The 26,478-nt window shown below is 42.8% G+C and overlaps 1 protein-coding gene across 6 annotated transcripts in view; it reads left to right on the top strand.

Annotated features, from left to right (window-relative positions):
• The window catches only part of LOC126335539 (inward rectifier potassium channel 4-like), a 1,139,778-nt gene that overhangs the window by 686,985 nt on the left and 426,315 nt on the right, over positions 1-26,478 (top strand). Inside the window, exon 1 of one of the 6 annotated variants that reach the window (XM_049998926.1) lies at positions 21,743-22,310. The exons of 3 other annotated variants lie outside the window; for them this stretch is intronic. In XM_049998926.1, the coding sequence (XP_049854883.1) occupies positions 22,171-22,310 (140 nt within the window). In that variant the 5' untranslated portion in view covers positions 21,743-22,170. Of the gene's footprint in view, positions 1-21,742; positions 22,311-26,478 lie in introns of those variants that run through there. 2 more of the 6 variants (XM_049998923.1, XM_049998922.1) reach the window with 2 other exon arrangements.

Here is a 26,478-nt window from a genome sequence, read left to right as displayed (position 1 = left end):
ACTTCGTGCACTTAGCTCAAGTGTCCATGTGCTTAAAGCGTGTCTGAAATGCTAATTGTATTGTACATTCAATAATATTCGTAGTTGCAAATGTATTAATTACTTAGGGGCACATTGCGTAGATCATTTGAACGTTTTTTTATCTAAATGACGTGGAACGTATTACTTAACAGGACATGTGTACATATTAGCTGAACATTAATGACCATGCTACTTTGCAGTACTACTGAAGCTGCTACAATTTAGAAAAACGATTTTTTATGTTTTGTACAGGTTATCTATTTCTAAAAGATATATTCGTGTACGGAGCAGAAAGAGTCGCCCAGAAGAAATGATTCTAGGTCAGATTTATAACTTGCTTTCGCTGTGGCCGAGCGGTTCTAGGCCCTTCAGTCCGGCAGCGCGCGGCTGCTACGGTCGCAGGTTCGAATCCTGCCTCGGGCATGGATGTGTGTGATGTCCTTAGGTTAGTTAGGTTTAAGTAGTTCTGAGTCTAGGGGACTGATGACCTCACATGTTAAGTACCATAGTGCTTAGAGCCATTTGAACCATTTGTAACTTGCTTTGCTATATGTCGGTACTATTGGGCAGTGAACGAAAATTTATGTTGCTGCTTATTTAACTCCTTTCTGACCCACTGATAGTTTTGAAAATGGGTAATAAAGATAATTTTTACTTCTAGTGTTGTAGATTAGGACATCTCTATTCTTCTCAGAATGTGATGGATCATTTGTTACGAAATTCATCATCATATACATACTGTATATTGTGAAAGTGCAGTTGAAATACCTAACTCTTTGAAGATGTATCTTCTGTAATAACAGCAGTACAATCGTCAACTAAATTGCAATGAGCTCATCTTATCGTCGGGACTTGATAAGGAACTCTGTATTTTATATCAGACTGCAATAGCTTGTGGTTTTTCTGTAAATGATGTTATGCACCCGTACAATAGGCTAAAGAAACAAAAAGCAAATAGTAGGCAAAAGCACACTTAACCAGGAAACAGTACTAACAAAGAAAGAATGGGTACCATCCCAATGCAGTTTCACGGAAATGTTTTAGCAAATCTGAAGTCAGGTGAGGTTTTCAAGTTAGCCACAACCTACAGCTTCTCGTAAAACTACTATGAGTTGCGAAGTGCACGTGACAAATTTGACGGCTGCGGTCAGTACAGGATCGAGTGTAATAATTGTAATGAATATTATCTCGACCAAGCCGACCGCTCTTCCAACGTAAGGCTTAGGAAGCACGTACAGCCAAGAAACAAAACTCCGTACGGGCTGCACTGTCGAACAAAGTAGGAGTGTTGCCGATTTATTTGAAAAGCTTAAAGTTTATGGCGTCAAAGAGCAGCACCCAGCAAAAGCACTCACTACATAGCGCAATATTGTAGTCCGGTTTTACTTTACTTTAATTCTCAATGTTTGTATGTGAAGGACTGAGCGCCTCTCTTATGTACATCTTGCCCTGTCGTTACAAAGTATAGAGTACAACACATATTTGCTCCATTTTCTTCCTTTTTTAGTTCTACTATAGCATTTGATTCTCCCTTTTCTATTTACGCAGTACAATTCATTAACAAGATAATCTTATTAAGTGATTGTTACAATATTTTATTATACTTTTCTTGGAACGGCTTGTCGCAAGGTACGTGAGGTCCTCTGGCGATTAAGTTCCTCCGAATTCTGGCCTATGCTGCATTCTGGCGGGTGGGACAACAGATGTCGCTGATTACTTACTTTAGTCTCTCGTTTTCTTCCTTTCCGCTTCTCTTCTTGGTTATTCTATCAACTCTATGTTACGTTGTTGACTCCATAAGCTTGTTCTTCTGTATGTTATTATTTTTATCTAAAATGAGCATAAGGGCGTCTCAAAATCGTGTGTTATGATTTAAGCATTTCCTTTTACTAACCTCAAATTTAACATTCTTCGTGTTTTTAATTAGTACACTTAATGACTAATCACTCATGCATTTTGCAGACCCACTACAGACTTTACCCATTGTACTCTTCATTTATCGGATACTGTACAATTTTATAATTAACGAATATGTGAAGAGAAAGTAGTGACATCTAACGAGCTTACGGCACAGACATATGTTGTGGATACTGTACTAGAGTTTGTTATGAACATTAGCGACAGAGACAGTATGACTCTGCTAGAACTGTGACCTAGCTTACACCATATTTTAAATATGTGGGACGATGCTAAGTTGGTTTTGTTTATATTTTGTGACGGTACCATTGTGGCTTTATTATACTAGGACATGTTATAAAACAGGTATATCTCGTCGCTTTTTAAGCGCATGTTTCCACATCCATGAAAGTAATAGTTTTTATGGCATATCTTATTGTTCTAAGATGTAATCTGTTCAGTAGTTGTATTTCATTTCCCGTGTTTTACTGCAGATCTGAAGATGCTCGTTGACTGGAACTGGTGGTCTAAGGACCTAAAGTTTCTTGATCACTGGTGGAAATAAAATAAATTCATTCTACACTTTCTGGATCGCTGTTTTAATCCGCGAACATGTCGCAGCTTGGGACTTCTATGGCCTTTAGTGAAAGCATAAGATGATCGTAAGCTGTAGAACCAAATATCGACACGATTATTTACATACTTCGGTCCGCGCCCGGCGTCAGCCATTCCGGTCCCTTTGCTCTTGTTGCCAGCCACTCCCAGCAGCTGTGGCCGATGGCTCTCTGTCATCCAACTGCCGGTCTCCGCACACCAATTCGCTCCTCCCCCGCGGGAGGCAGCAGATGTTCGTGTTACGGTCTCTGATCGCCTATTTCTTTCTTCTTACTCACTCCACCGAAACGTATCATCGTCTCCCCTATGCGTTGTAAAGTTTCCGCCATAAAATTGTTTAGGTTGTTGGTATGGGACAGGTACTCCCCAGCCGAAATGTAACGGTAAGTGTTTGAGAGAACACAGTACTATACATTTAACAAAAAAACAGCCGATCCGTCTTAATTATCCTGCGCTTTTTCATAACTTTGAAAGCTCAGTAGTGGAATTGAGACTGCTTGGTTGGCAATGGCTCATGCTCGAGGCGTTACCGTAGATCGACGTAAATCACAAAAACGATGAATTTGAAACAGTATGTTTTAAGTGACATTTAAAATACGTAACAAGGCAAAGATGGAACATGAAGGGACTGACATATGCAAAATGGTTTTGTCTTTCTGGACTTGCTGATTGATATATGTGTATATCTGCGCTCTACCAAAGAAAAGGTTTGGCGGTTTTGGCACAGTACGTAAATGACGTAATAAACGGTGCTTTGTTTCTTCTGTATATAATTATAACAGCACATCGTTCAGCGTTAGTGCATTGTGTATTTTATATCCTTACAAAACTTCAATCGTCTTTTGTAAATATTAAAAATTAGTTGATCGCGTAACTTCTACGCTTTTATGTAACGAGAGCTTTGCTTTTGTTACAAGTACTGTTTACCAGCACAAAAACGAGAAATCTATATAACTGTTATTGTTATTTTGTACCCAATACAACGTTCATCATCATGATCAAAGGGAAGACACTCCTGTTGTTAATGATAAATTCATCCGTCTGCTTAGCTGCGCGGTAACGTGCTTGGCTCCCATGGAACCGGCCCGGGTTCGATTCCCGGCCGCGTTGGAGATTTTCTCCGCTCGTGGACTGGGTGTTGTGCTGTCCTGATCATCCTTCCATCCTCCCCACCTGCACGCAAGTCGCCCAGTGTGGCGTCGACTGGACTAAGACTTGCACATGGCGGCCGAACCCAACAATGCCATACGATCATTTCATTTTCACTCATGAATGCGAAAGTTGTTCATAAATAACTGTAACGTGTTTTATATAAGCCCTACAACCTTCTGAAGAGACTTTTTTTGATTCTTCTTTTTTTAGACTATTGTATTTTCTAACAATACTTGATAAATCTGTTTATTTTATTTTATTTATTTTTTACTGCGACGTCCTTCCGTTTTATGTTAGAATTCAACAGTTTTCGGACAAAATCCGGATTAAATATTGAAAGTTTCAATTTTGCCGTAAATACTGTCTAGTTTTAAGCAACAGACAGGAGGATAACTACAAAGAACAAAAATGTTAGTTACGTTACGTGGCCCGTATATCACCACTCAGTTTCTAGACGGTAGTGAAACCTTCCCGTCTCCTCTTTACCTCTTCTGTTATTGTTAACCTTCCCTTTTACAATAACCTGTGTAACCATTCCTTAGGATTTCTATCTCTTGCTTAATAATAACAAATGAAATCTCCCGTATTAAATGTGATTTTCTGATTATTTCGACGAAACATACAATGTGTCGTCGTCGTGGCCCTAAGCCGTTACCTGCAATAACCCAAAACTGTTCCTTACCTTTTTTCCTGTTACTGGATCGCCATCTGACTGCTACATCGAACTGCGACATGAATATACTTACTCTGTTCTACTATACTCTATTAGCTGCTCGTGGGCTGTCGTAATAAGTAGGTGTATTTATTATCAAAGCTGACGTTATTCTTTAATAGCAAAGCTGACGTTATTCTGTAATTAATTTGACTGAAATTACGTAATTCATAGTTAAACTTTTTCTTGACAACAATAAAATTTTGCAAAGTTTTACGTTGATGGTTTTTGGGGTGGATTATAATTAGAAATAGAATATTGCTGGCAAAAGTTCATTATATTGTGAATGAAATGATTTTACAAACGTTCAAATGGGACTTACATTTTATAATAACCTTACAACTAGCAATGCGCGAACATACCTTCAGTAGTCTTGAGTTTCTCAAAAAATTAATTCAATAATATTAGTTCCTCTTGTTCTAATAGTTAGCTGATGTCTCTGTACATCCGTTTATAATCTCTTGTAAATCATACCTGGTGGCTGGCAGGCACAACGCTCCTCTCAACCTCTCGCTTCACACCTGCTTCCGACTCGCTTCACTTCTCACTTACTACTGCCTTCCTACGAACGCTAAAGTGCGGTCTCTCCTGCCAACAATGCTTTCTGGTGCAGACAATCCCTGCTACCATTACAAAAATGTATCAATGCGCGGTCTTTCCCGCTCTTTTCTTAAAATGTATCCATACGCGGTTTCTCCCGCCCTTTTTAAAGTTGTATCAATTTGCAGTCTCTCTTGTCAACAATACTTTGGAGAAGACATTCCCTGCTACCACAATTATTTCCAACATGACAAATATTAATTATTCCTTCTTAATCCTATTAAGAAAATATAAACATCTTTCATAAATTGTGATTTGACAATAAACAATAGAAATATACACGTCTTACAATATCTATTCCCATCTAAAATTCCGAGAGGTTACGCCCCAAACAGAGTCAGCTAACATATTGCTTTCATCAGCATAAATCATGCAGAATAACCATGACGAGAAACTTAGTGCACTCGAACTTAAACGGTGCTTTGTTGACTGTCGGTCTCCCCCTTCACTATTCGCTTATGACGCATATCGTAAGGTGTCTTGCAGGTCATAGGTGTAGATGTGAAATAACCAGTTGGTGCACCGAAATAAACATGCACATGCACATGAGCATCAGGGATATAAATTTCGTAAGTCTTTGCAGCCATCGCGAGAGGTAGCTCTTTTGAGTGCAAGGTCCTTTTCCGCCAGATACATCAAAATACTAGGTATCAGTATATACCCTAGGATGCTACAAAACTAGGTTGTTCGGGATATTAATCTGTAATTTGCTGCACCCTTTTTAAAACCAGGTGTGGCCGGCTCTCTTTTTAAATCACTTGGAATTGTTCAGTACGATGAAGATTTTTTGGTAAATATGAGTTAGGAAGAGGGCAAGCTCTGTAGAGTATTCGCACCGTGCCTTTCTCTTTCGCTCCTTTTTACTGTATCCCCCCAGATAACATAAGACGCTACGATTTCAACGTTGTTTAGAACATTGAGCAATGAAAGACGCATGGAATGTTTCTTTCGTTTATTCGATAGTCTGTGCTCCTGTGAGCAGCTCCTTGTTGGTTGCATAAGCTGTAGGCGGTACCAGTGCAAGGCACTAGTTGCTACAGTCATTCAGCACTGCTACACTTGCTGTATGAGACTCGTTCCCAGTCTAGTATCCATTTAGAGTTCAGTGGGTATTTACAGTTATACTGATAACGCGCGTAACGGCTAGTAGCACATTAACGCAAATATTAACATGGAGAAATCAAGAGGAAAGGTAGCCTCTAAGAATGAAGTATTATGCACATTAGTATGTTTCTTTTGAGATATTTGTAAAACTTAGTTTTTAACACTGTTTATCAGAAGCACTCCAGACCATTTTCCTATTCTGTTTGTTTCTCTTCCTGTCTACTTACTCGTCGTCTTCAAGTAGCCTTCATTAATTCGTTCTATGACCCCATTTCTAATTTTTACAATTTTCGTTGGTGCCATTATTTGGTCTAATTGCAATTTACTAGCGAGCCACTAAATGCTTCGCAATTGCGGAAATTTGAAATACGTCCTAATCTTCTCCTCGTCCCTCTGTTCCTCCTCCCTCTTTGTCCACCTACTCCTCCTTTCCCGCTCTGTCCACTACCTTCCCACCTCCTCCTCTCTCTCTGTACATCACCTCGTTTTCCTGTCCCTCTCCTCCTAGTTTTCCTTCTCTCTCTCTCTCTCTCTCTCTCTCTCTCTCTCTCTCTCTCTCTCTCTCTCTCTCTCTCTCTGACCATCTGCTCCTTTCTTCTCCCTATGTCAACCAACCTTTCCTCACCACCTACCTTCTGTCCATCTTCTCTTCCCTCCTGTATTTGACTTTGAGTTTTGTTTATTGTTATTGTCTACGAAACCTCGAATCGTATTGAAGAGTCTTAATAAGTGGATAAATCAATTGTTATCATTAGTGTAAGGGGTATGAGATACCTATCCTGCTGCTGGTTCTGTGAGGAAAGTAGCTTCAGTGACAATAATCCTACCAGTTTTCAGATTAAAATTATGGACATTCAAGATTCCGTAGTAGTATTCTAATCATAAACCGATAAGCCATAAATGCAACTTTCCTGCTTCCTGTTAAAACCGACTGCGAGGTAGAACACAAAACAGCACATAGTTCTAATCCTGCCTCGGGCATGGATGTGTGTGATGTCCTTAGGTTAGTTAGGTTTAATTAGTTCTAAGTTCTAGGCGGCTGATGACCTCAGGAGTTAAGTCGCATAGTGCTGAGAGCCATTTTTTTAAAAATAAGTCGCTCAAGCTGGCCGCTGCGGCCGAGTGGTTCTAGGCGCTTCAGTCCGGAACCGCGCGGCTGCTGCGGTCGCGGGTTCGAAACCTACTTTGGACGTGGATGTGTGTGGGGTCCTTAGGTTAGTTAGGTTTAAGTAGTTCTAAGTATAGGGGACTGATGATCTCAGATGTTAAGTCTCATAGTGCTCAGATGGTTTTGAACCGTTTAAGTCGCTCAAGATCTTTTTGGGATATTTGTTAACAACTCTTGGGTATCACATATCATTTATATATATTGGTATGTCAGTACCAATGTTTATTAGAGTATGGTGTAAAAATCCCTGCATATTATAACAATATATTGATGAACCACATATCTATCAAAGGCGTGGGGGTGGGGGTGAAAAAGAAACGTAGACACGTGAATTCCCAGACTTCATTCATACAGGAATTCAGAAAGGGAGGATTTTCGACTTGCAACTAACTTTACACATAATTTCAAACGTTTGCTTTTTCTCGCTGACAACCCCTGTAAAATTATGAATGGAAAAATGTTTATCGCTTAGCTTTTCTGCTATTCCAGTACTAGAAGTGCGTTATGAGGCATGACGTTATAATTTATTACTTCTTTACTGCTAGCAGTATTCGTGACACATTTTATAGACGGTATGCACTTATACCACTGAATGAAAGGGCAAAATTATGTCATTGCACGACACAGAGCTCAGGATATATGCCACCATAAACAATGAGAAGCATGAACAACTGCAGCATCTTACAGGACTTCTAAGCTTATTAATTCTTTGCTACTAGCTCTAATCGCAATAAATTTCGCGGACAGTATCTACATACGCTGCTGAATGTACCTACAAAATGATATCATTGTACGCCACATAGTTGAGCAGATTAGTATCACCAACAGTCGAGATGACAGGCATCTTATTCGCATGGCTGTAACGGATCTTGCAGCCACGTCTCGATCTTTGAGTCAACAGATGGGGACGTTAGCAAGACAACAACCATCTGCACGAACAGTTCGACGACGTTTGCAGCAGCATGGAATACAAGCTCGGAGACCGTGGCTGCGGTTACCCTTGACAGGAGCGATTGCGATGGTGTACGCAACGACGAACCTGGGTGTACGAATGGCAAAACGTCATTTTTTCGGATGAATCCAGGTTCTGTTTACAGCATCATGATGGTTGCATCTGTGTTTGGCGTCTCCGCGGTGAACGTACATTGGAAGCGGGTATTGGTCATCGCCATACTGGCGTATCACCCGGCATGATGGTTTGGGGTGCCATTCGTTACATGTCTCGGCCACCTCTTGTTCGCATTGACGGCACTTTGAACAGTGGACGTTACATTTCAGATGCTTTACGATCTACCCTTCATTCGATCCCTGCAAACCCTACATTTCATCAGGATAATGCACGACCGCATGTTGCAGGTCCTGTACAGGAGTTTCTGAATACAGAAAATGTTCGACTGCTGCCATGGCCAGCACATTATCCAGATCTCTCACCAACTGAAAAGGTTTGGTCAATGGTGGCCGAGCAACTGGCTCGTCACCATACGCCAGTTACTACTGTTGATGAACTGTGGCATCGTGTTGAAGCTGCATGGGCAGCTGTACCTATCTATACACGCCATCCAAGCTCTGTTTGACTCAGTGCCTAGGCGTATGATGGCCGTTATTACGGCCAGAGGTGGTTGTTCTGGGTACTGATTTCTCAGGATCTATGCACCCAAACTGCGTGAAAATGTAATCACATGTCAGTTCTAGTGTAATATGTTTGTCCAATGATTACTCATTTATCATCTGCATTTTTTCTTGGTGTAGCAGTTTTAATGGCCAGTAGTATATATATATATATATATATATATATATATATATATATATATATATATATATATATATATAGCTTACGTCCATCCGAAGATTTATTAGTGCATCATATAAATATCTGAAGTAAATTGGTCGAGTATTATCGTAGATTTTTACTAGCAACGTGTCCTCTTTATATATACCCTACGTCCGTCCGAACGTTTATTAGAGTATCGTGTAAAAATCTGAAGCAAATCGTATAATAACTTTTCTAAATTTTTTGTAACAACGTTAAACAACAACTTGTCATTACGTAGTAGCATAAATTTTCATTCCTGCTTACGAGGTCTCAATACTCGTTATTGAAGTTAATCACCATCACTAACAAATGGGTTAAGATTTATGTGAGTATTTCTCCCAACCTTGCAGCTCACCCAAGTCAATCCAGACGGGTACAACTTTGTATCGGAGCGGGAATAGCGCCTTTGATCCTGTTCCGATCAAACTTCATTAATTACGTGCAATGGTACAACATCACTTATTTTCGGCGTCGAGTTCCCTCTGCATCGTGAAGGAAGGAAGGAAGGAATAAATATTAAAGTCCCTTAGAGAGGAAGCGCAAGCTCGGATTACAGAAAGGTGAGGAGGAAAATCGGCTGTGCTTCTTGACACGAAGTCGAATTTGCCTGGAGCGATTTAAAGAAATCACGGTAAACCTAAGCTGGATGGTAACGGCGGTGACTTGAACTACACTCCTGGAAATGGAAAAAAGAACACATTGACACCTGTGTTTCAGACCCACCATACTTGCTCCGGACACTGCGAGAGGGCTGTACAAGCAATGATCACACGCACGGCACAGCGGACACACCAGGAACCGCGGTGTTGGCCGTCGAATGGCGCTAGCTGCGCAGCATTTGTGCACCGCCGCCGTCAGTGTCAGCCAGTTTGCCGTGGCATACGGAGCTCCATCGCAGTCTTTAACACTGGTAGCATGCCGCGACAGCGTGGACGTGAACCGTATGTGAAGTTGACGGACTTTGACCGAGGGCGTATAGTGGGCATGCGGCCGGCCGGGTGGACGTACCGCCGAATTGCTCAACACGTGGGGCGTGAGGTCTCCACAGTACATCGATGTTGTCGCCAGTGGTCGGCGGAAGGTGCACGTGCCCGTCGACCTGGGACCGGACCGCAGCGACGCACGGATGCACGCCAAGACCGTAGGATCCTACGCAGTGCCGTAGGGGACCGCACCGCTACTTCCCAGCAAATTAGGGACACTGTTGCTCCTGGGGTATCGGCGAGGACCATTCGCAACCGTCTCTTTGAAGCTGGGCTACGGTCCCGCACACCGTTAGGCCGTCTTCCGCTCACGCCCCAACATCGTGCAGGCCGCCTCCAGTGGTGTCGCGACAGGTGTGAATGGAGGGACGAATGGAGACGTGTCGTCTTCAGCGATGAGAGTCGCTTCTGCCTTGGTGCCAATGATGGTCGTATGCGTGTTTGGCGCCGTGCAGGTGAGCGCCACAATCAGGACTGCATACGACCAAGGCACACAGAGCCAACACCCGGCATCATGGACAATGCACGTCCGCATATATCCCGTGCCACCCAACGTGCTCCAGAAGGTGTAAGTCAACTACCCTGGCCAGCAAGATCTCCGGGTCTGTCCCCCATTGAGCATGTTTGGGACTGGATGAAGCGTCGTCTCACGTTGTCTGCACGTCCAGCACGAACGCTGGTCCAACTGAGGCGCCAGGTGGAAATGGCATGGCAAGCCGTTCCACAGGACTACATCCAGCATCTCTACGATCGTCTCCATGGGAGAATAGCAGCCTCCATTGCTGCGAAAGGTGGATATACACAGTACTAGTGCCGACATTGTGCATGCTCTGTTGCCTGTGTCTATGTGCCTGTGGTTCAGTCAGTGTGATCATGTGATGTATCTGACCCCAGGAATGTGTCAATAAAGTTTCCCCTTCCTGGGGCAATGAATTCACGGTGTTCTTATTTCAATTTCCAGGAGTGTATATACTGCGAGAAATCGGCACCATCATCAGGAAGGTAGGATGGTTAAAATATTCAGGGTCTTCGGTGTTGACATCATTACAGGTGGAACGTTAGTTCAAACAGACAAAGATGAAGAAGAAAACTGACGGACAACTATTCAAAGAAATCTTCCCAGCATTCACCTGAATTGATTTTTCGAAGCCCACAACCTAACTATGCGTCAGTGGAGTCGGTGGTAAGGTCTTATGTCCTCAGATCTTCCTGAAACGAGTCCCTTGTTTTACACCCTGCTTGCTTTGTTCGGTGCCGACATACATCGAGGTGACAAAAGTCATGAGACAGCGCCGGCACACATGTGGCTGGTATACAAGCTGTAAGTTGGAGTGCATTGGCGGAGCTCTCATTTGTAGTATGGTGATTTATGCGAAAAGGTTTCCGACGTGTTTGTGGCTGCACGATGGGAATTGACCGATTTTGAACGTGGAATGGTAGTTGGAGCTAGACGCATGGGACATTCCATTTCCGAAATCGTTAGGGAAAACAATGATTTGAGCTTCATAGTGTCAAGAGTGTGTCGAGAATATCAAATTTAAGGCATTTTCTCTCACCAAGGTCAACGGAGTGGCCGACGGCCTTGACTTAACAACGGAGAGAACGAAGTTTACATAGAGTTGTAAGTGCTAACAGACAAGCAATACTGCGTGAACTAACCTCAGAAATGAATGTGCCACGTACGACGAACATATCGATTAGGACAGTGCGGCGAAATTTTGGCTATGTGGTCCATGGTCTCGCGACCGTATCGGTTGGCCCCACGACGGTTGGAAAACCGTGGCCTGGTACGATGAATCCTGATTTCAGTTGGTAAGAGCTGATGGCAGGGTTCCAGTGTGGCGCAAGACGCCACAAAGCCGTGGACCCAAGTTGTCAAAAAGGCACTATGCAAGCTGGTGGTAGTGGCTCCATAATGGTGTGGGCTGTGTTTACACGGAATAGACTGAGGCCTCTGGTCAAATTTCGCCGAACATTGTCTGAAAATGGCTATGTTCAGTTACTTGGAGACCATTTGCAGCCACTCACGTCTTCATGTTCGCAAACAACGATGGAATTTTTATGGATGACAATACGCCATGTCACCGGATCACAGTTGTTTGCAACTAGTTTGAAGAACATTATGGACAATGCTAGCGAATGGTTTATCTACCCGAATCGCGCGACATGGGACGTAATCGATATGTCAGTTCGTGCAGAAAATCCTGCACCGACAAGAATTTCGCAATTATGGACGACTATAGAAGGAGAATGGCTGAATAGTTCTGCAGGGGACTTCCCGCTCTTGAGTTACAGCCATGACGACGCGTTGCTACACTACAAAGGGAAAAAGTAGATCCGACACGATATGAGGAGATACCCCATGACTTTTATCAAATGGTTCAAGTGGCTCTGAGCGCTATGGGGCTCAACTGCTGTGGTCATCAGACCCCTAGAACTTAGAACTACTTAAACCTACCTAACCTAAGGACATCACACACACCCATGCTCGAGGCAGGATTCGAACCTGCGACCGTAGCAACAGCGCGGCTCCGGACTGGAGCGCCTAGAACCGCACGGCCACAGCGACCGGCTGACGTTTATCACCTCAGTGTAGATTACAGATTAGATTTGATTACATTAGTACTTGTTCCATAGATCATGAATACGACACTTCGTAATGATGTGGAACGGGTCAGGTTAATAAAAGGTGTCTATACAAGATATTACATTACACAAAATATTACATGACACATAATATTTTTAATTTTTTTGTGGGGGTTAGGGAAATTACCCACTTATTATATCCAAAAATTCATCTAATGTGTAGAAGGAGTTGCCATTAAGAAATTCTTTTAATTTCCTTTTAAATGCTATATGGCTATCTGTCAGACTATTGATGCTATTAGGTAAGTGACCAAAGACTTCCTTGGCAGCATAATTTACCCCCTTCTGAGCCAAAGTTAGATTTAACCTTGAGTAGTAAAGATCATCCTTTATCCTAATATTGTAGCTATTTACACTGCTATTACTTTTGATTTCGTTCGGATTGTTAATAACAAATTTAATATGTGAATACATATATTGTGAGGCTACAGTGAAGATCTCTAGCTCTAAATAAGTGTCTGCAGGATTACCTTGGATGAGCTCCAGCAATTATTCTGATTACACGCTTTTGTGCAATGAACACTCTTTTACTCAATTATGAGTTACCCCAGAATATGATGCCGTACGAAAGCAGAGAATGAAAATAGGCGTGGTAAGCTAATATACTCAGATGTATATCGCCAAAATTTGCAATTACCCTAATAGCGTAAGTAGCTGAACTCAAACGTTTCAGCACATCCTCAGTGTTTTTTTTTTTTTTCCAGTTCAACCCTTCATCAATGCATACACCTAGAAATTTTGAATATTCTAGCTTAGCTACCGACTTCTGATGGAAGTCATAATTTATTAATGGTGTCATTCCATTTACTGTGTGGAACTGTATGTACTGTGTTTTGTCAAAGTTTAATGAGAGCCCATTTGCAGAGAACCACTTAATGATTTTCTGAAAAACGTCGTTTACAATTTCAGAACGTAATTCTTGTCTGTTGGGTGTGATAGCTATTCTTGTATGATCGGCAAAAAGTACCAGCTTTGCATCTTCGTGAATATAGAATGGCAAGTCGTTAATATATATTAAGAACAGCAGAGGACCCAAGACCGAACCTTGCGGCACCCCATTCTTGATGGTTCCCCAGTTTGAGAAATCACCAGTTTTTTTGCATATTTTGTGAACTGCTTATTTCAACTTTCTGCACTCTTCCAGTTAGGTATGATTTAAGCCAGGGGTCTCCAAACTACGGCCCGTGGGCCGATACCGGCCCGCGAGGGCTGGCAAACCGGCCCGCGTTAGCTGGCCGGACGTCCCCGGTATCCAGCCCGCCAAATATTGAGGTGGTACCTATACTGCCAATAACTGAGTTTAGAGGCCTATCGCGACCAATACACCGCGACATTGACGGAGCTCTATCTTTACAAGAATGTCATGGTTAAACTTGCGGCTATCCACAATAAACAGACGGACCATTCTCCGTGCGACTGTGAAAAAAAAAGGAACGGTTAACAGACTAGTTTGGCGAAAACATTTTAAGTAAAAAAATTCTTTGCATTTTATTCTACTCACGAGTCTGGTGCAAGTCTTTCAAATGGACGCCACTTCGGCGACTAGCCTTAGTAAACAATCACTATGGAAGATGCTTCTTAATCAAGGTTTCACTTTCTTTTGATTACGTTGCAAAATACACATAGTAAGTAAATTGAATTAAATATTATTATCTAAAGGCAATTTAAATAAAAATACAATACCTGGTGTACATAATGATATTGGATATTTTAGTTGTAACTGGTGTATAAAAATAACTGTAATTAATTTATGTCTTGAAAACTCACAGTGTTAAAATATTCACGTAAAGAAATTTAACATATTAGTGATAACTGGTGACTTTTATGTAGCTGTAACTTTCCTTACATAAATACCTCCAGTGTCGTTCTAGTTTACTGGTAGAGATAATCATCAGCGGCATCAAATGCTCATTACTTAATTTTGATCTGTGAATACTTTTTGCATGTTTCATTTTGGAGAAAGTTTTTTCACGCAAATAAGTAGTGACGAAAGCGGAAAAAAGGCCACGGGTAAATTTATGTAAATTTGGAAACTGTGTGGATGGAAGACACTTATAAAATTCCAGTTATGTTGACTTTGAATGTTTTTCTTTAAAAAAGTCGCTACATTGCAAATCAATAATTTCGAACTGAAGTTCTGCGGGTAACGCTTCTATATCGACGTCAAAGGGATTTTGAAATATCTTGATATTGTTTGAATTTGCATCGATATCTGAAAAATTGTGCTATTTAATACTAATAAAACTAAGGAGTAGTCTGCTTAAACAAAATGTAATGAATTTATTGTTAAGGTACTTTAATAACTAAATTAAAAACTCACAATTACACTGTAGTTCCACTTAAAAATACAGTCGTGCTATACGTATTTCGATTTTCAGACTTTCCTTGTCTCTTCGAATTCAAACTTTTAGTTGTCCCACACTTCGTCGTCTCACCTACTAGTACAGCGCATAAAACACTAAAAAACTCGTGAGACACTCGTAACATAGACACAATCACGCAGCAGAACTATAAAATATATGCTCTGGCTCTGCTACTCGCTACAAAAGCACATAACCGAACTTATTGTTGCCCTGCTTGAAATAACAATCCGTTGACATACTCCACCTCTGTTACGTCTTGCAGTAATAGTGTTGCTAACAATGATTTTGAGATTGCGTTAACTTTGCATGACGCTTTCGTGAAGATTGTGCAGTGACATACTTTTTTGTCGTTGAAATTCGCCAGAGTAAAATATGCCAGAATTTCGGTCAGGTATGTCCACCAATGAAAATTATGTAATTAAATAAAAATCGTAGTTCGTTTTAGTGCTAGCTATTCCCACAACCTTAGACTTTTGTGATTTCGTCTTTCCTTTGGCCTTACATTACGGTGATCGTGGAGTGCTAGCGTGTTTTAATCCCACTAGGTTGATCTTGGCCCTTATGACTTCGTGGAGGAGTCAATGTGGCCCGTGGACTAAAAAGTTTGGAGACCCCTGATTTAAACCAGTGTAGCACTGTCCCATTCATACCACAGTACTTGAGCTTGTCTAGAAGTAACGGCCGGCAGACTCTGATACTGCGTCGTGACTCTGTTATTGAGGTTGTCACCAGTGTCGAAAGAGATTCCGCGCCTTCTTTGTGCTGCGGCTCGGACACAGGGAAGGAGAGCGAGTGCGGGGGCGCGTGAGATGAAAGCGGTGGCGGGGGCGGCGGCGGCCACAGCCAAGAGCGCGCCCTCCGCGGCACGTGGTGGCGGGCCAGCTGCCGCTGCCGGCTGCCGCGTCACGCGCTGGCGCGCCGCTCGGCCTTGGACACCGCGGGACCAGGGCGCCCCCTCTCGCTACCGCGGTCACACTCCCGTCTGCGGTGACATCTGGAACTGCGCAAAGTTTGTGCGTGACAAGTCAGTCTTCATAGTACTGACCTTATTTGGCGGGCACTGCGCCATCTACACCATCTGATCAAAAGCATCCTGAAACCCCTTTGCGGTGCGCAATCGACCACCACATGTTACGAGAGGCGCACGTTACCTGTCGTCATATGTACTGCCAGAAGTTAAGAGCTGGGGTGGTGACGTTCCATAAATGGAGATGTTTTTCCTGGTTAGGGTGTGGACCCCTCATTACGCTTAGGAAAACGTTAAGTGCCGAAGGTTACCAATACATTGTACGCTAATGTGTGCTGTTTACAGTTGAGAAAAAATTCGGAGGAGCCGTTTGTTCCTATCTGAGTGGCAATCTAGCCTATCATAAAGCTGCATTTGTGAGGCTATGGTCTGTCGATAATAACAATACTGAAATGAACTGGCTTGCCCTAAGTTTCAACCTGAACCCACTGGATTGCATATAAGGTGAATTGGAATGCAAACCTAGCTCCAGACTCCTGCGTTCAAGATCACAACCTTTCTGGTTTCGGCCTTGAGGGACAAAGAGATGCCATTCCTCCACAGGCATTCAGACACCTCACTGGAAGTGTCCCCAACAGAGTTGAAGATTTCATTAAGGCAAATGTTGTACACATCGTACATTAATATCCAATATCAGGTGTCTGATACCATATACTCAGTTACATATTAACAAGTAATTCCTCTATTTTTTCATCAGTCAATTTCTCATCTTCCATTTATCTTTTTTAATATTCAAATCACAGAAGATTTTATGAGCATTCTCACTCTACGTGGCGCATGACTGGTATAATAGTATGTAGAGCCGGACGCAGTGGCCAGCGGTTCTAGGTGCTTCAGTCTGGATCCGCGCGACTGCTACGGTCGCAGGTTCGAATCCTGCCTCGGCCATGAATGTGTGTGATGTCCTTATGTTAGTTAGGTTTAAGTAGTTCTAAGTTGTAGGGGACTGATGGCCACAGATGTCAAGTCCCATAGTGCTCAGAGCCATTTGAACCACATACGTCGACGCGTTTCCAGTGGGACATTTTCGAGCAACGTTGGCAGATCATTCTGTAGAAACGCGATGTATGTTGCAGTTGTTTGGGCCCCTGCAATGAAGTGAGGACCAATGAGGTGGTCGCCAATGATTCCGCACCATACATTTACAGTCCACGGTCGCTGTCGCTCTACCTGTCTGAGCCAGCGAGGATTGTCCACGGACCAGTAATGCATGTTCCGTAGATTCACTGCCCCGTGGTTTGTGAAATCCGCTTCAACGGTAAACAGGTAGAACTGCAACGCATTCTCTGTTAATGCCCATTGACAGAATTGCACTCGATGATTAAAGTCATCACCATGTAATTGCTGCCGTAGCGCCACATGAAACGGGTGAAAGCGATGAAGATGCAGTATGCGCATGACACTACTTTGACTCAGTCCACCGGCTCTCGCAATGTCCTGTTTACTCATGTGTGGGTTCATGGCAACAGCAGCTAACGCACCAACTGCACCCGCTTCTCCTGTGACGGGCCTGTTACGGACCCGTTTGCGTGCTACGACCATACCTGTTGCATACAGTTGGCGGTAGATGTTTTGCAATGTGCGGCACGTTGGATGCTCTCTGTCCGGGTACCGTTCTACATACACCCTGCACGCTTCAGCTGCATTTCGTCGACACTCGCCATAGGTGAGTATCATCTCCGCCTTTTCAGAGTTCGAATACACCCTGGTCACAGTTCCTACAACACTACACCATCACAGACGTATGGTAACACGGTGTACTACAGTTGGTCTGCGTGCGGAGACGAATGCAGAATAACAATAGCAGCAAGCGCTACATGCGGACACTGCGACAGCTAGACCAAACCACAACAGTGCACTACAGCCACACTCGTAAACACGGTCGTCAACGTAAACATGTCCCTGCAGATGCTGCTCGCCGACCGTGGCCCGTGTTTCTTACAACACGCAACTGAACGTCGCAGGTTTCAAGCGTCAACTTTAGGTCACAATATCTTCGGATGTAATTGACATTTTACAATGCAACAAACGGCACTGATTACGTATTTTTTATATGTTCAGATGTGGCAGCAAAACTAACGTGGTTCCATTAAAAAAAAACGTAGATTTGTGTTAAAAAACATACTTCCGTGCATTTTTGTATGGTTTGTATTAAACAATTACACTAGCCCCTCTCCTCACATTCGGTCTGTAGAATCGGTTCGTCAGTATTTGATGTGGTTTACGAAATATATCCAGCGGCAACGTTGGGTGACTCACCATTATATATATATATATATATATATATATATATATATATATATATATATACAGGGGGATTCAATGGCACATTTACCTCAGAATAGTGCATCAGTAAACATGTCAAAACTTTGTGTAACAAGCGAGATGTTATTAATTAAAAATCTGATAGTGTAGTACCTATATTGTTAAGAAGAACGGTGCATGGTCAAATGGCTCTGAGCACTATCGGACTTAACTTCTGAGGTCGTCAGTCCCCTAGGACTTTGAACTACATAAACCTAACAAACCTAAGGACATCACACACATCCGTGCCCGAGGCAGGATTCGAACCTGCGACCGTAGCGGCCGCGCAGTTCCAGACTGCAGCGCCTAGAACCGCTCGGCCATTCCGGCCGGCGATGCTTGCTCCATCGGATATGCGTGCAAGACAGGCACTACAGTGTTGTATTTATCCGTCGAGACCAAGCAGCTACTCCCAATTAAAATGTCCTCCCCCGTACGGGATTTGCATAATTTGTGTACGAGTATAGGTTGTGATGCAGGAGCAACGATATATGGAAGTGTGATTGTGACCGTGAGACGTGCGCGGATGTCCAAAACTGTTAAGGCGACCGATCGAGGCCCGGCACGAGACAAATTTTCATTGTCGTTCTTCACTTATACAACTTTTTTTTTTCCTACCAACTTTTTTTTTTTGCCCTTAGGTTTGACAGTCTGTCGTACTGACCACATTTTTTTATTTTTTCAAATAAAATTCAAAAATTTGTTCGATTTTGAAGAAAAATAAATACACGAGCAGGACTCTAACACGGTACCTCCAGCACTGTAGCTTTAAACCTTGGTTTCTCTTTTTTGTTTTTGTTTTTTCTTTTTTAATATTTTTGTTTTTTAATTGTAAATTATTTTCTCTGCCAACTTTTTTTTATATGGAAAAAGGCGTCTTTCAGTTATGACAAACAAAATTAGAATGTACATCCGTAGGAACAGCAGAACAAGAGCTTCTTCTAAACTATGAAATAGAATTTCCAACTAATACCATGATGATAGATAATAAAGAAAGAAAACGTAACCAAATCCCGCACGCCATTCCCTGTGCACGGCTCATCTGCGTACAGATTCCATGTTCCAATTTGATAAAACATTTCGCAGCGTGTGGAGCTCCATGGCGGCGGTCATCCTCTGCCCGGTACTCCCCAACTGTGAGGGGGGTTATCGAAGACACTGCGCAAATAGGTCGCAAATACACTCCTGGAAATGGAAAAAAGAACACATTGACACCGGTGTGTCAGACCCACCATACTTACTCCGGACATTGCAAGAGGGCTGTACAAGCAATGATCACACGCACGGCACAGCGGACACACCACGAACCGCGGTGTTGGCCGTCGAATGGCGCTAGCTGCGCAGCATTTGTGCACCGCCGCCGTCAGTGTCAGCCAGTTTGCCGTGGCATACGGAGCTCCATCGCAGTCTTTAACACTGGTAGCATGCCGCGACAGCGTGGACGTGAACCGTATGTGCAGTTGACGGACTTTGAGCGAGGGCGTATAGTGGGCATGCGGGAGGCCGGGTGGACGTACCGCCGAATTGCTCAACACGTGGGGCGTGAGGTCTCCACAGTACATCGATGTTGTCGCCAGTGGTCGGCGGAAGGTGCACGTGCCCGTTGACCAGGGACCGGACCGCAGCGACGCACGGATGCACGCCAAGACCGTAGGATCCTACGCAGTGCCGTAGGGGACTGCACCGCCACTTCCCAGCAAATTAGGGACACTGTTGCTCCTGGGGTATCGGCGAGGACCATTCGCAACCGTCTCCATGAAGCTGGGCTACGGTCCCGCACACCGTTAGGCCGTCTTCCGCTCACGCCCCAACATCGTGCAGCCCGCGTCCAGTGGTGTCGCGACAGGCGTGAATGGAGGGACGAATGGAGACGTGTCGTCTTCAGCGATGAGAGTCGCTTCTGCCTTGGTGCCAATGATGGTCGTATGCGTGTTTGGCGCCGTGCAGGTGAGCGCCACAATCAGGACTGCATACGACCGAGGCACACAGGGCCAACACCCGGCATCATGGTGTGGGGAGCGATCTCCTACACTGGCCGTACACCTCTGGTGATCGTCGAGGGCACACTGAATAGTGCACGGTACATCCAAACCGTCATCGAACCCATCGTTCTACCATTCCTAGACCGGCAAGGGAACTTGCTGTTCCAACAGGACAATGCACGTCCGCATGTATCCCGTGCCACCCAACGTGCTCTAGAAGGTGTAAGTCAACTACCCTGGCCAGCAAGATCTCCGGATCTGTCCCCCATTGAGCATGTTTGGGACTGGATGAAGCGTCGTCTCACGCGGTCTGCACGTCCAGCACGAACGCTGGTCCAACTGAGGCGCCAGGTGGAAATGGCATGGCAAGCCGTTCCACAGGACTACATCCAGCATCTCTACGATCGTCTCCATGGGAGAATAGCAGGCTGCATTGCTGCGAAAGGTGGATATACACTGTACTAGTGCCGTCATTGTGCATGCTCTGTTGCTTGTGTCTATGTACCTGTGGTACTGTCAGTGTGATCATGTGATGTATCTGACCCCAGGAATGTGTCAATAAAGTTTCCCCTTCCTGGGACAATGAATTCACGGTGTTCTTATTTCAATTTCCAGGAGTGTAGTTGTCGGTTTCGGGGTGTACACTCAAGTGTGCTATGACTGTCCTGGAGAAATTGCCAGTAATCAAGTAGCATCTTCTCATCATCTCGAAAGAGTGAGAGCGTGAGTCTTCGCAGGTGGGAAATAAGTATCCTCTGGACAAAGGAGGAGCCGTGGCTCAATTGTGCGAGGCACGATACGTAGGTAGCAGGCAAGGATCTTCTGCACTAGTAGCCATACGTGTAACGCCGATCCACATGTTAAACGGTGTTCCTCAGTATCCACGAGGTGGCAACGTGGGCAAAGGGGGGGGGGGGGGGGGATCCGTCATCCCAGTAGCGTGCAGCACTTGTCGTGTTACAACCTTCCCGTTCACCGCCTGGTACCACGCGTCTCCTACCCGCGTGGGGAGGAACCGCTTCTGGGACTACTGGTGGTTATTCATATTCGCAACCGCGAATACATTTCGCATATTTAAAAATCGTCGGACCCTTTTGCTGCGCCCTGCAGATGCAGATAAAGATGACTTATTGACGGTATTGTGTACAAAAGTGGTAAAATATAAGCTTTAAATGTGGCGTCGTACTGAGCCATCCGAGAAAGCGCCCGGCCTGTTATCAGGGCCCCGCGCAGCCGTGGCGAAACGGCGCGGGCCCTCAGTCAGCCGCTGCTCGGTCCACCTGGCACGGCCTGCTGCGGCGCCCCTCCCATTATGCTCCCGTCCCCAGCCGCCTCGCCTAATATTAGACGGTCAACAGTCGACCGTGCGTACTGCCGGTGGCCCGTCATGGAGCGCTTCGCGAATCCAGCCCGCCGGAAGACTCGCGACATGGGTTAGGCTCGGCGGCGCCGCAACAATGCTCTACGTGGCGGCGCAACCGCACCACCGGTTGAGCTGTTTCGTGAAGCGCGTGTACGCGAGTACCATGGGCGATAGTGCTTCCAAGAACGATTATATGTGTTTGCGAATTATTGCCCGCAAGTAAGTGTTCCTCTCCCGAACACCTTAGATGTGTATACCCACGTAGTAGCGCTGGCGTGTGCTAGTGTTCAGCTCCTTGTGGTAGAAAATGGCCCCTACTCGTACAAAAAGTGTGCACCGACATCGGCGAAGTCGGCGGTGGCGGCAACGACGAAGAAGCAGTAGTGTTTGAGAACACCACATAGTCCGCCCTGCCTTCCCAATGCCTCCACGTTCGCGTGGCTCCCTCTGTCATCCTGATGTAGAGATGAATGCCTTTCGTAGAACAGTTTTGCGGCGGCCGGCGAACATTTGCTATTCACTACTGGCACGGTCGCAAGCTCTGTTAATTCCTGTAGCGAGGTTAGTAATATTTTTCGTACGAATTTTGTCTATCTCTTACAGTAACCTCTTTTCAATCAGTCATTAGTTTGATCTCAGTTACTGGGATTGGCGTTAGGTTTCGAATTTGAAAATGAACGTTCCTTATACTTTCATTTTTGGGTAGCTTTACAACGTATCATACCTGGGAATTTTATCTTCCTAGAACATAAGCTCTAAAACATACTAGTCTGCCACGTTAATTTATAAACACACACACACACACACACACACACACACACACACACACACTTCGAAAACGGAACAGCTGAAACAATAATCTTAAATTACTATAAATAAGTGCAACAGACAATTTACTGCTTAATATTTGCGGCATAACAGTGCTACCATCTATGATGATTTACTGCGTTACAGCTTCACCAGACTTCCAAAAGCGGAAATTTTTTTAGTTATATTAAAATTTTCTAACATTTTACTTTCTTTGGAACGTAATTGATCCGCACTGCGTGAACGATTCTGCTACACATACGGCCTAAACGTTATTTCAATAACTCTTCTTGGAGAATAATACTTACATTCTGATTGCGGGAAGTTGTGCGATTTCTATTAAGATAACATACACATCGCACATCAGAAAAAAAGCAGTGAACAACTAAAAATGCAGTACCTGTTAAAATCGACTTGAGGAATTTTATAAAACTTACTTTGAAATAGTGAACGCTTCCTCTTAATTTCAAGTAAGTATTTTTGGGAGTAAATAGCATTATATTCTGTGCAACAGTGATAAGGATATGTAACTCTTCATCATGTATGGAATGCTACCAGGTAATTATTAATTAGTTCTTTGAGACGCGTCACTTCTCTTGCTTTTCTAAAAGTTTTTTTTTTTGTTTTTGTTATAACACGTCATGTAATATTTACGCCACTTCTTCACCACAAATATTTTTTTTAATTTGTTGTAACACAATACGACACTGGAATATCGATAAGGCAAAATCGATACTTAAGTTAAAATAAAATATGAAAAATAATTTGGAATTCTTTTACTAGTATAATGAAAAATGTAAAGTTATAATTTACGAAAATTAATACAATTTGATAAGAAACATCAGTTAGGTACAATTTAAAGCAAACTGATTACGAAAACATAGAATCGTAAATGGGCTTATATAATGTAGGAATACTTTAAGTAAGAATAAGGGGTTCAGTATGAACTTCCATTACAACAGAAATTTCCATTGTTTTCTTATAAGCTGCAACGCACGAAATTTCGTAATGTTTACAGATTTCGTAATATTTACAACAGCTGTAATCGTCAAAACTGCTTTCATGGATGTGGCGCTTTTCTTGAATGGCCGAGGCACACCTGCCAGCAGCAACACTCTGTTCTTGCAGGGGCAAATAATGAAGTGGTCAACAACTAAACTGACACTACAGCCCTGTGGAGGACACGTATTTTTCACTGACGTAAACTAAAAATTTCCGTTTATTGACTTCTGTCACTTTTCTTACAGGGTTGCGATATCATGTTTGCTATTCTTTACACAAAAAGTTATAAATATTGTGAGCAGCACTGTACATTATTCCCACAACATTTTCGATATATCCCCTATCTAGCGTACAGTATGATGGTAAATGAAATTGCATCTCATGAGGGTAACAAAATCTGTAGTATTATTTATGCAATACCTTTCAACTTAGGTATGAAGTCGTCATTCACGATTCTTCTGGAAGTGGGAAATAGGGAACACAGAGGACTTTATGTGTTGTAACATTTTTCTTCGTGGTCAAAAATCAGTCGTACTGTATTCTTCTAAACTAAAGTGGTACGTCCACAAAAAGTTTCTGAAAATAGTTATTTTTCCATTTACTTTTTAAGTTCGGTGCATACGCGATATCCAACCGTCTTGCCACTTTCTACTTGCACGAAAAACTCAGTAATTACATTCTTCTTCGCTTCGTCTGCTGCATCGCATCTTTTCTCAATTCTCACTTTGTCTCCTCCTTTCTCGAATATCTGTGTTTATAATATAAATGCCTGTCAAATAATATTCCCCTACAAGTTGTTTGGTGCATTCTGGAACTTTTCCCCATACTTTCCAGTACAGTTCAATGCTGCGTTTTAACACTGCCATTCGCTACCCCGTATATAATAAGTGCTGTCCCTTTCATGATGATGATTGTAACTAGATATATGGACGGGAACTGCCAGCAAGCAGGTTACGAAGTACATCTTAATTACATCCAAAGAATTAGGCGGCAGAGGGCAACGAATAACAATACGGTTGTTCTACTTAAAAGAACATAAGTTGTACTATTTTTCCGTCGAGTTGCCTATATTGTAGAGACATATCACATGTTTTTACTAATTTTATATACCTCATTTCAGAAATCTGATGTCTGGTATGGTAGCGATTTCATGTAGGAGCGTTCATGTTTTTTTTTTTTTTTTTTCCTACCTGGAACCTCAGTTTCGTAATTCTCCAACATCTGTTGGCGCTAATCGCCACTTTAATAATTTGCAACATTTCCTCCATCGCTTCTGGACGTATGACATACCTTTGCACCTCTTCGCGAACTATCTTACATTCAGAACTGAAAATTGTTTTAAACGATAATCTCACAGATTTAACAGAAGTGTTGGCCGCCTTGGTTCGCGAGTTCATAATACGAGTCGCTGCAGCATGTTACGTGTACCAGCCTTTTCAACTGTATTCACATAAACATCTGTCATGACTCAGCACAATCTCACAACAAATACAAATACACACCCATCTTAAACAGCAACATTACTATAGAATATGCCTTAAATGAAAACCACACTACTGGTTTCAGGATCCTACTTTCCGAACGCATCAGCAATGAATTCAGTCTCCATATTTTCTCAGTCGTAGGGAATGACCTTTCATAAAATGTGCAAGGAACAGGAAATTGTTTAAAAACATTAAGACAAACATAATAGTAGAAGTGTCTACATATTACAAGAAATGTTGTGCTGTCTTATGGAAATGATCAAAATACCTCTGTATAATGTCTAATATTTGATAATTACTTCCTTCACGTAACTCAGAAGATTGCCATGGAGAGTTCAAAGGATGAAACAATGGAACACACGCAAGAAACAGTTTTACAATTTACACGCAAATGAAATTTTCTTCCGTGACTGCTAAATAAATTAAGAATGTTACTAATTTCCCCTAAAACAAACCTCTCATGGAATTGATAACATCTTGAATACCAAAATAATTTTCTTCGTATGGGAGCATATGCAGTGTATTTAGTCACTTATGCGATGCATTACTATATCACAGGGAACATTTCTTGCCAGACTGAAATATGGTACTGGCAGGTTACTTTACATGAAAGGTAGATTAGATATTATCGAACAGTCTCACTACTTACCTCTTTCCCGAAAGTACTGGAAAAGTATAGTATACAACAATCACAATACACTTCTTTCAAAATAAGATACTTCGATTTCGGATTGCAAAAGGATCTCCCACAGAACATGCTATTTTTCAATTCACTAATCAGATTTAAAAAATTTTAAAGACGAAATATTGACAACTGATTTTGTCTGTGATTTGTTAAAAGCATTTTATTTTGTAGTTCACCGTATTCACACAAGCTCCAGTTATGGTATCAGAGAAATTGCTGGTAACTGGTTTTCGTCTTTTAACTAAAAAGACGCACAGATGTTCATTAAGAAACCCAGGCAGTATGCATAGCGAAATACTGTCTTCAGAATGTAGAATAGCACTACAGGTGCCCACAGGGATCGATACTGGGTCCGCTCTTGTTCTTATTATATATAACTGACCTTCCATCATACATCGAAGAGACAGAAATAGTTCTCTCTGCTGACGATGCTGATATTATAGTCAAGTTTCGCTGAGCAATTTCAACACTTGGAAATGCAAATAATATTTTTGATAGTTAATATGCCACTGAATTTAGATAAAATAGAGAACAGGCAATTCAGCACTGCACAAAACCTCACTATGAGAAAAAACACATGACGGCAAATCAGTAAGTGAAACGTTATAATTTCAATTTTGGGTATTTACTTGGGTAAGAACCGTAACTGAAAAAGCAGATCTTCCTAAAGGCAAAAGCTTTGCAACTCTTGCGTTGCGGTAAATATCAGTTTTTTGAGTTGTAAATGGGATAAATTTGACTTTCTCTTCCA

This window comes from Schistocerca gregaria, chromosome 2, assembly GCF_023897955.1.
Source record: "Schistocerca gregaria isolate iqSchGreg1 chromosome 2, iqSchGreg1.2, whole genome shotgun sequence".
Lineage (NCBI taxonomy): Eukaryota > Metazoa > Arthropoda > Insecta > Orthoptera > Acrididae > Schistocerca > Schistocerca gregaria.
The sequence above is the reverse complement of the archived record's forward strand: the minus strand, read 5'-3'. Positions and strand labels throughout refer to the sequence as shown.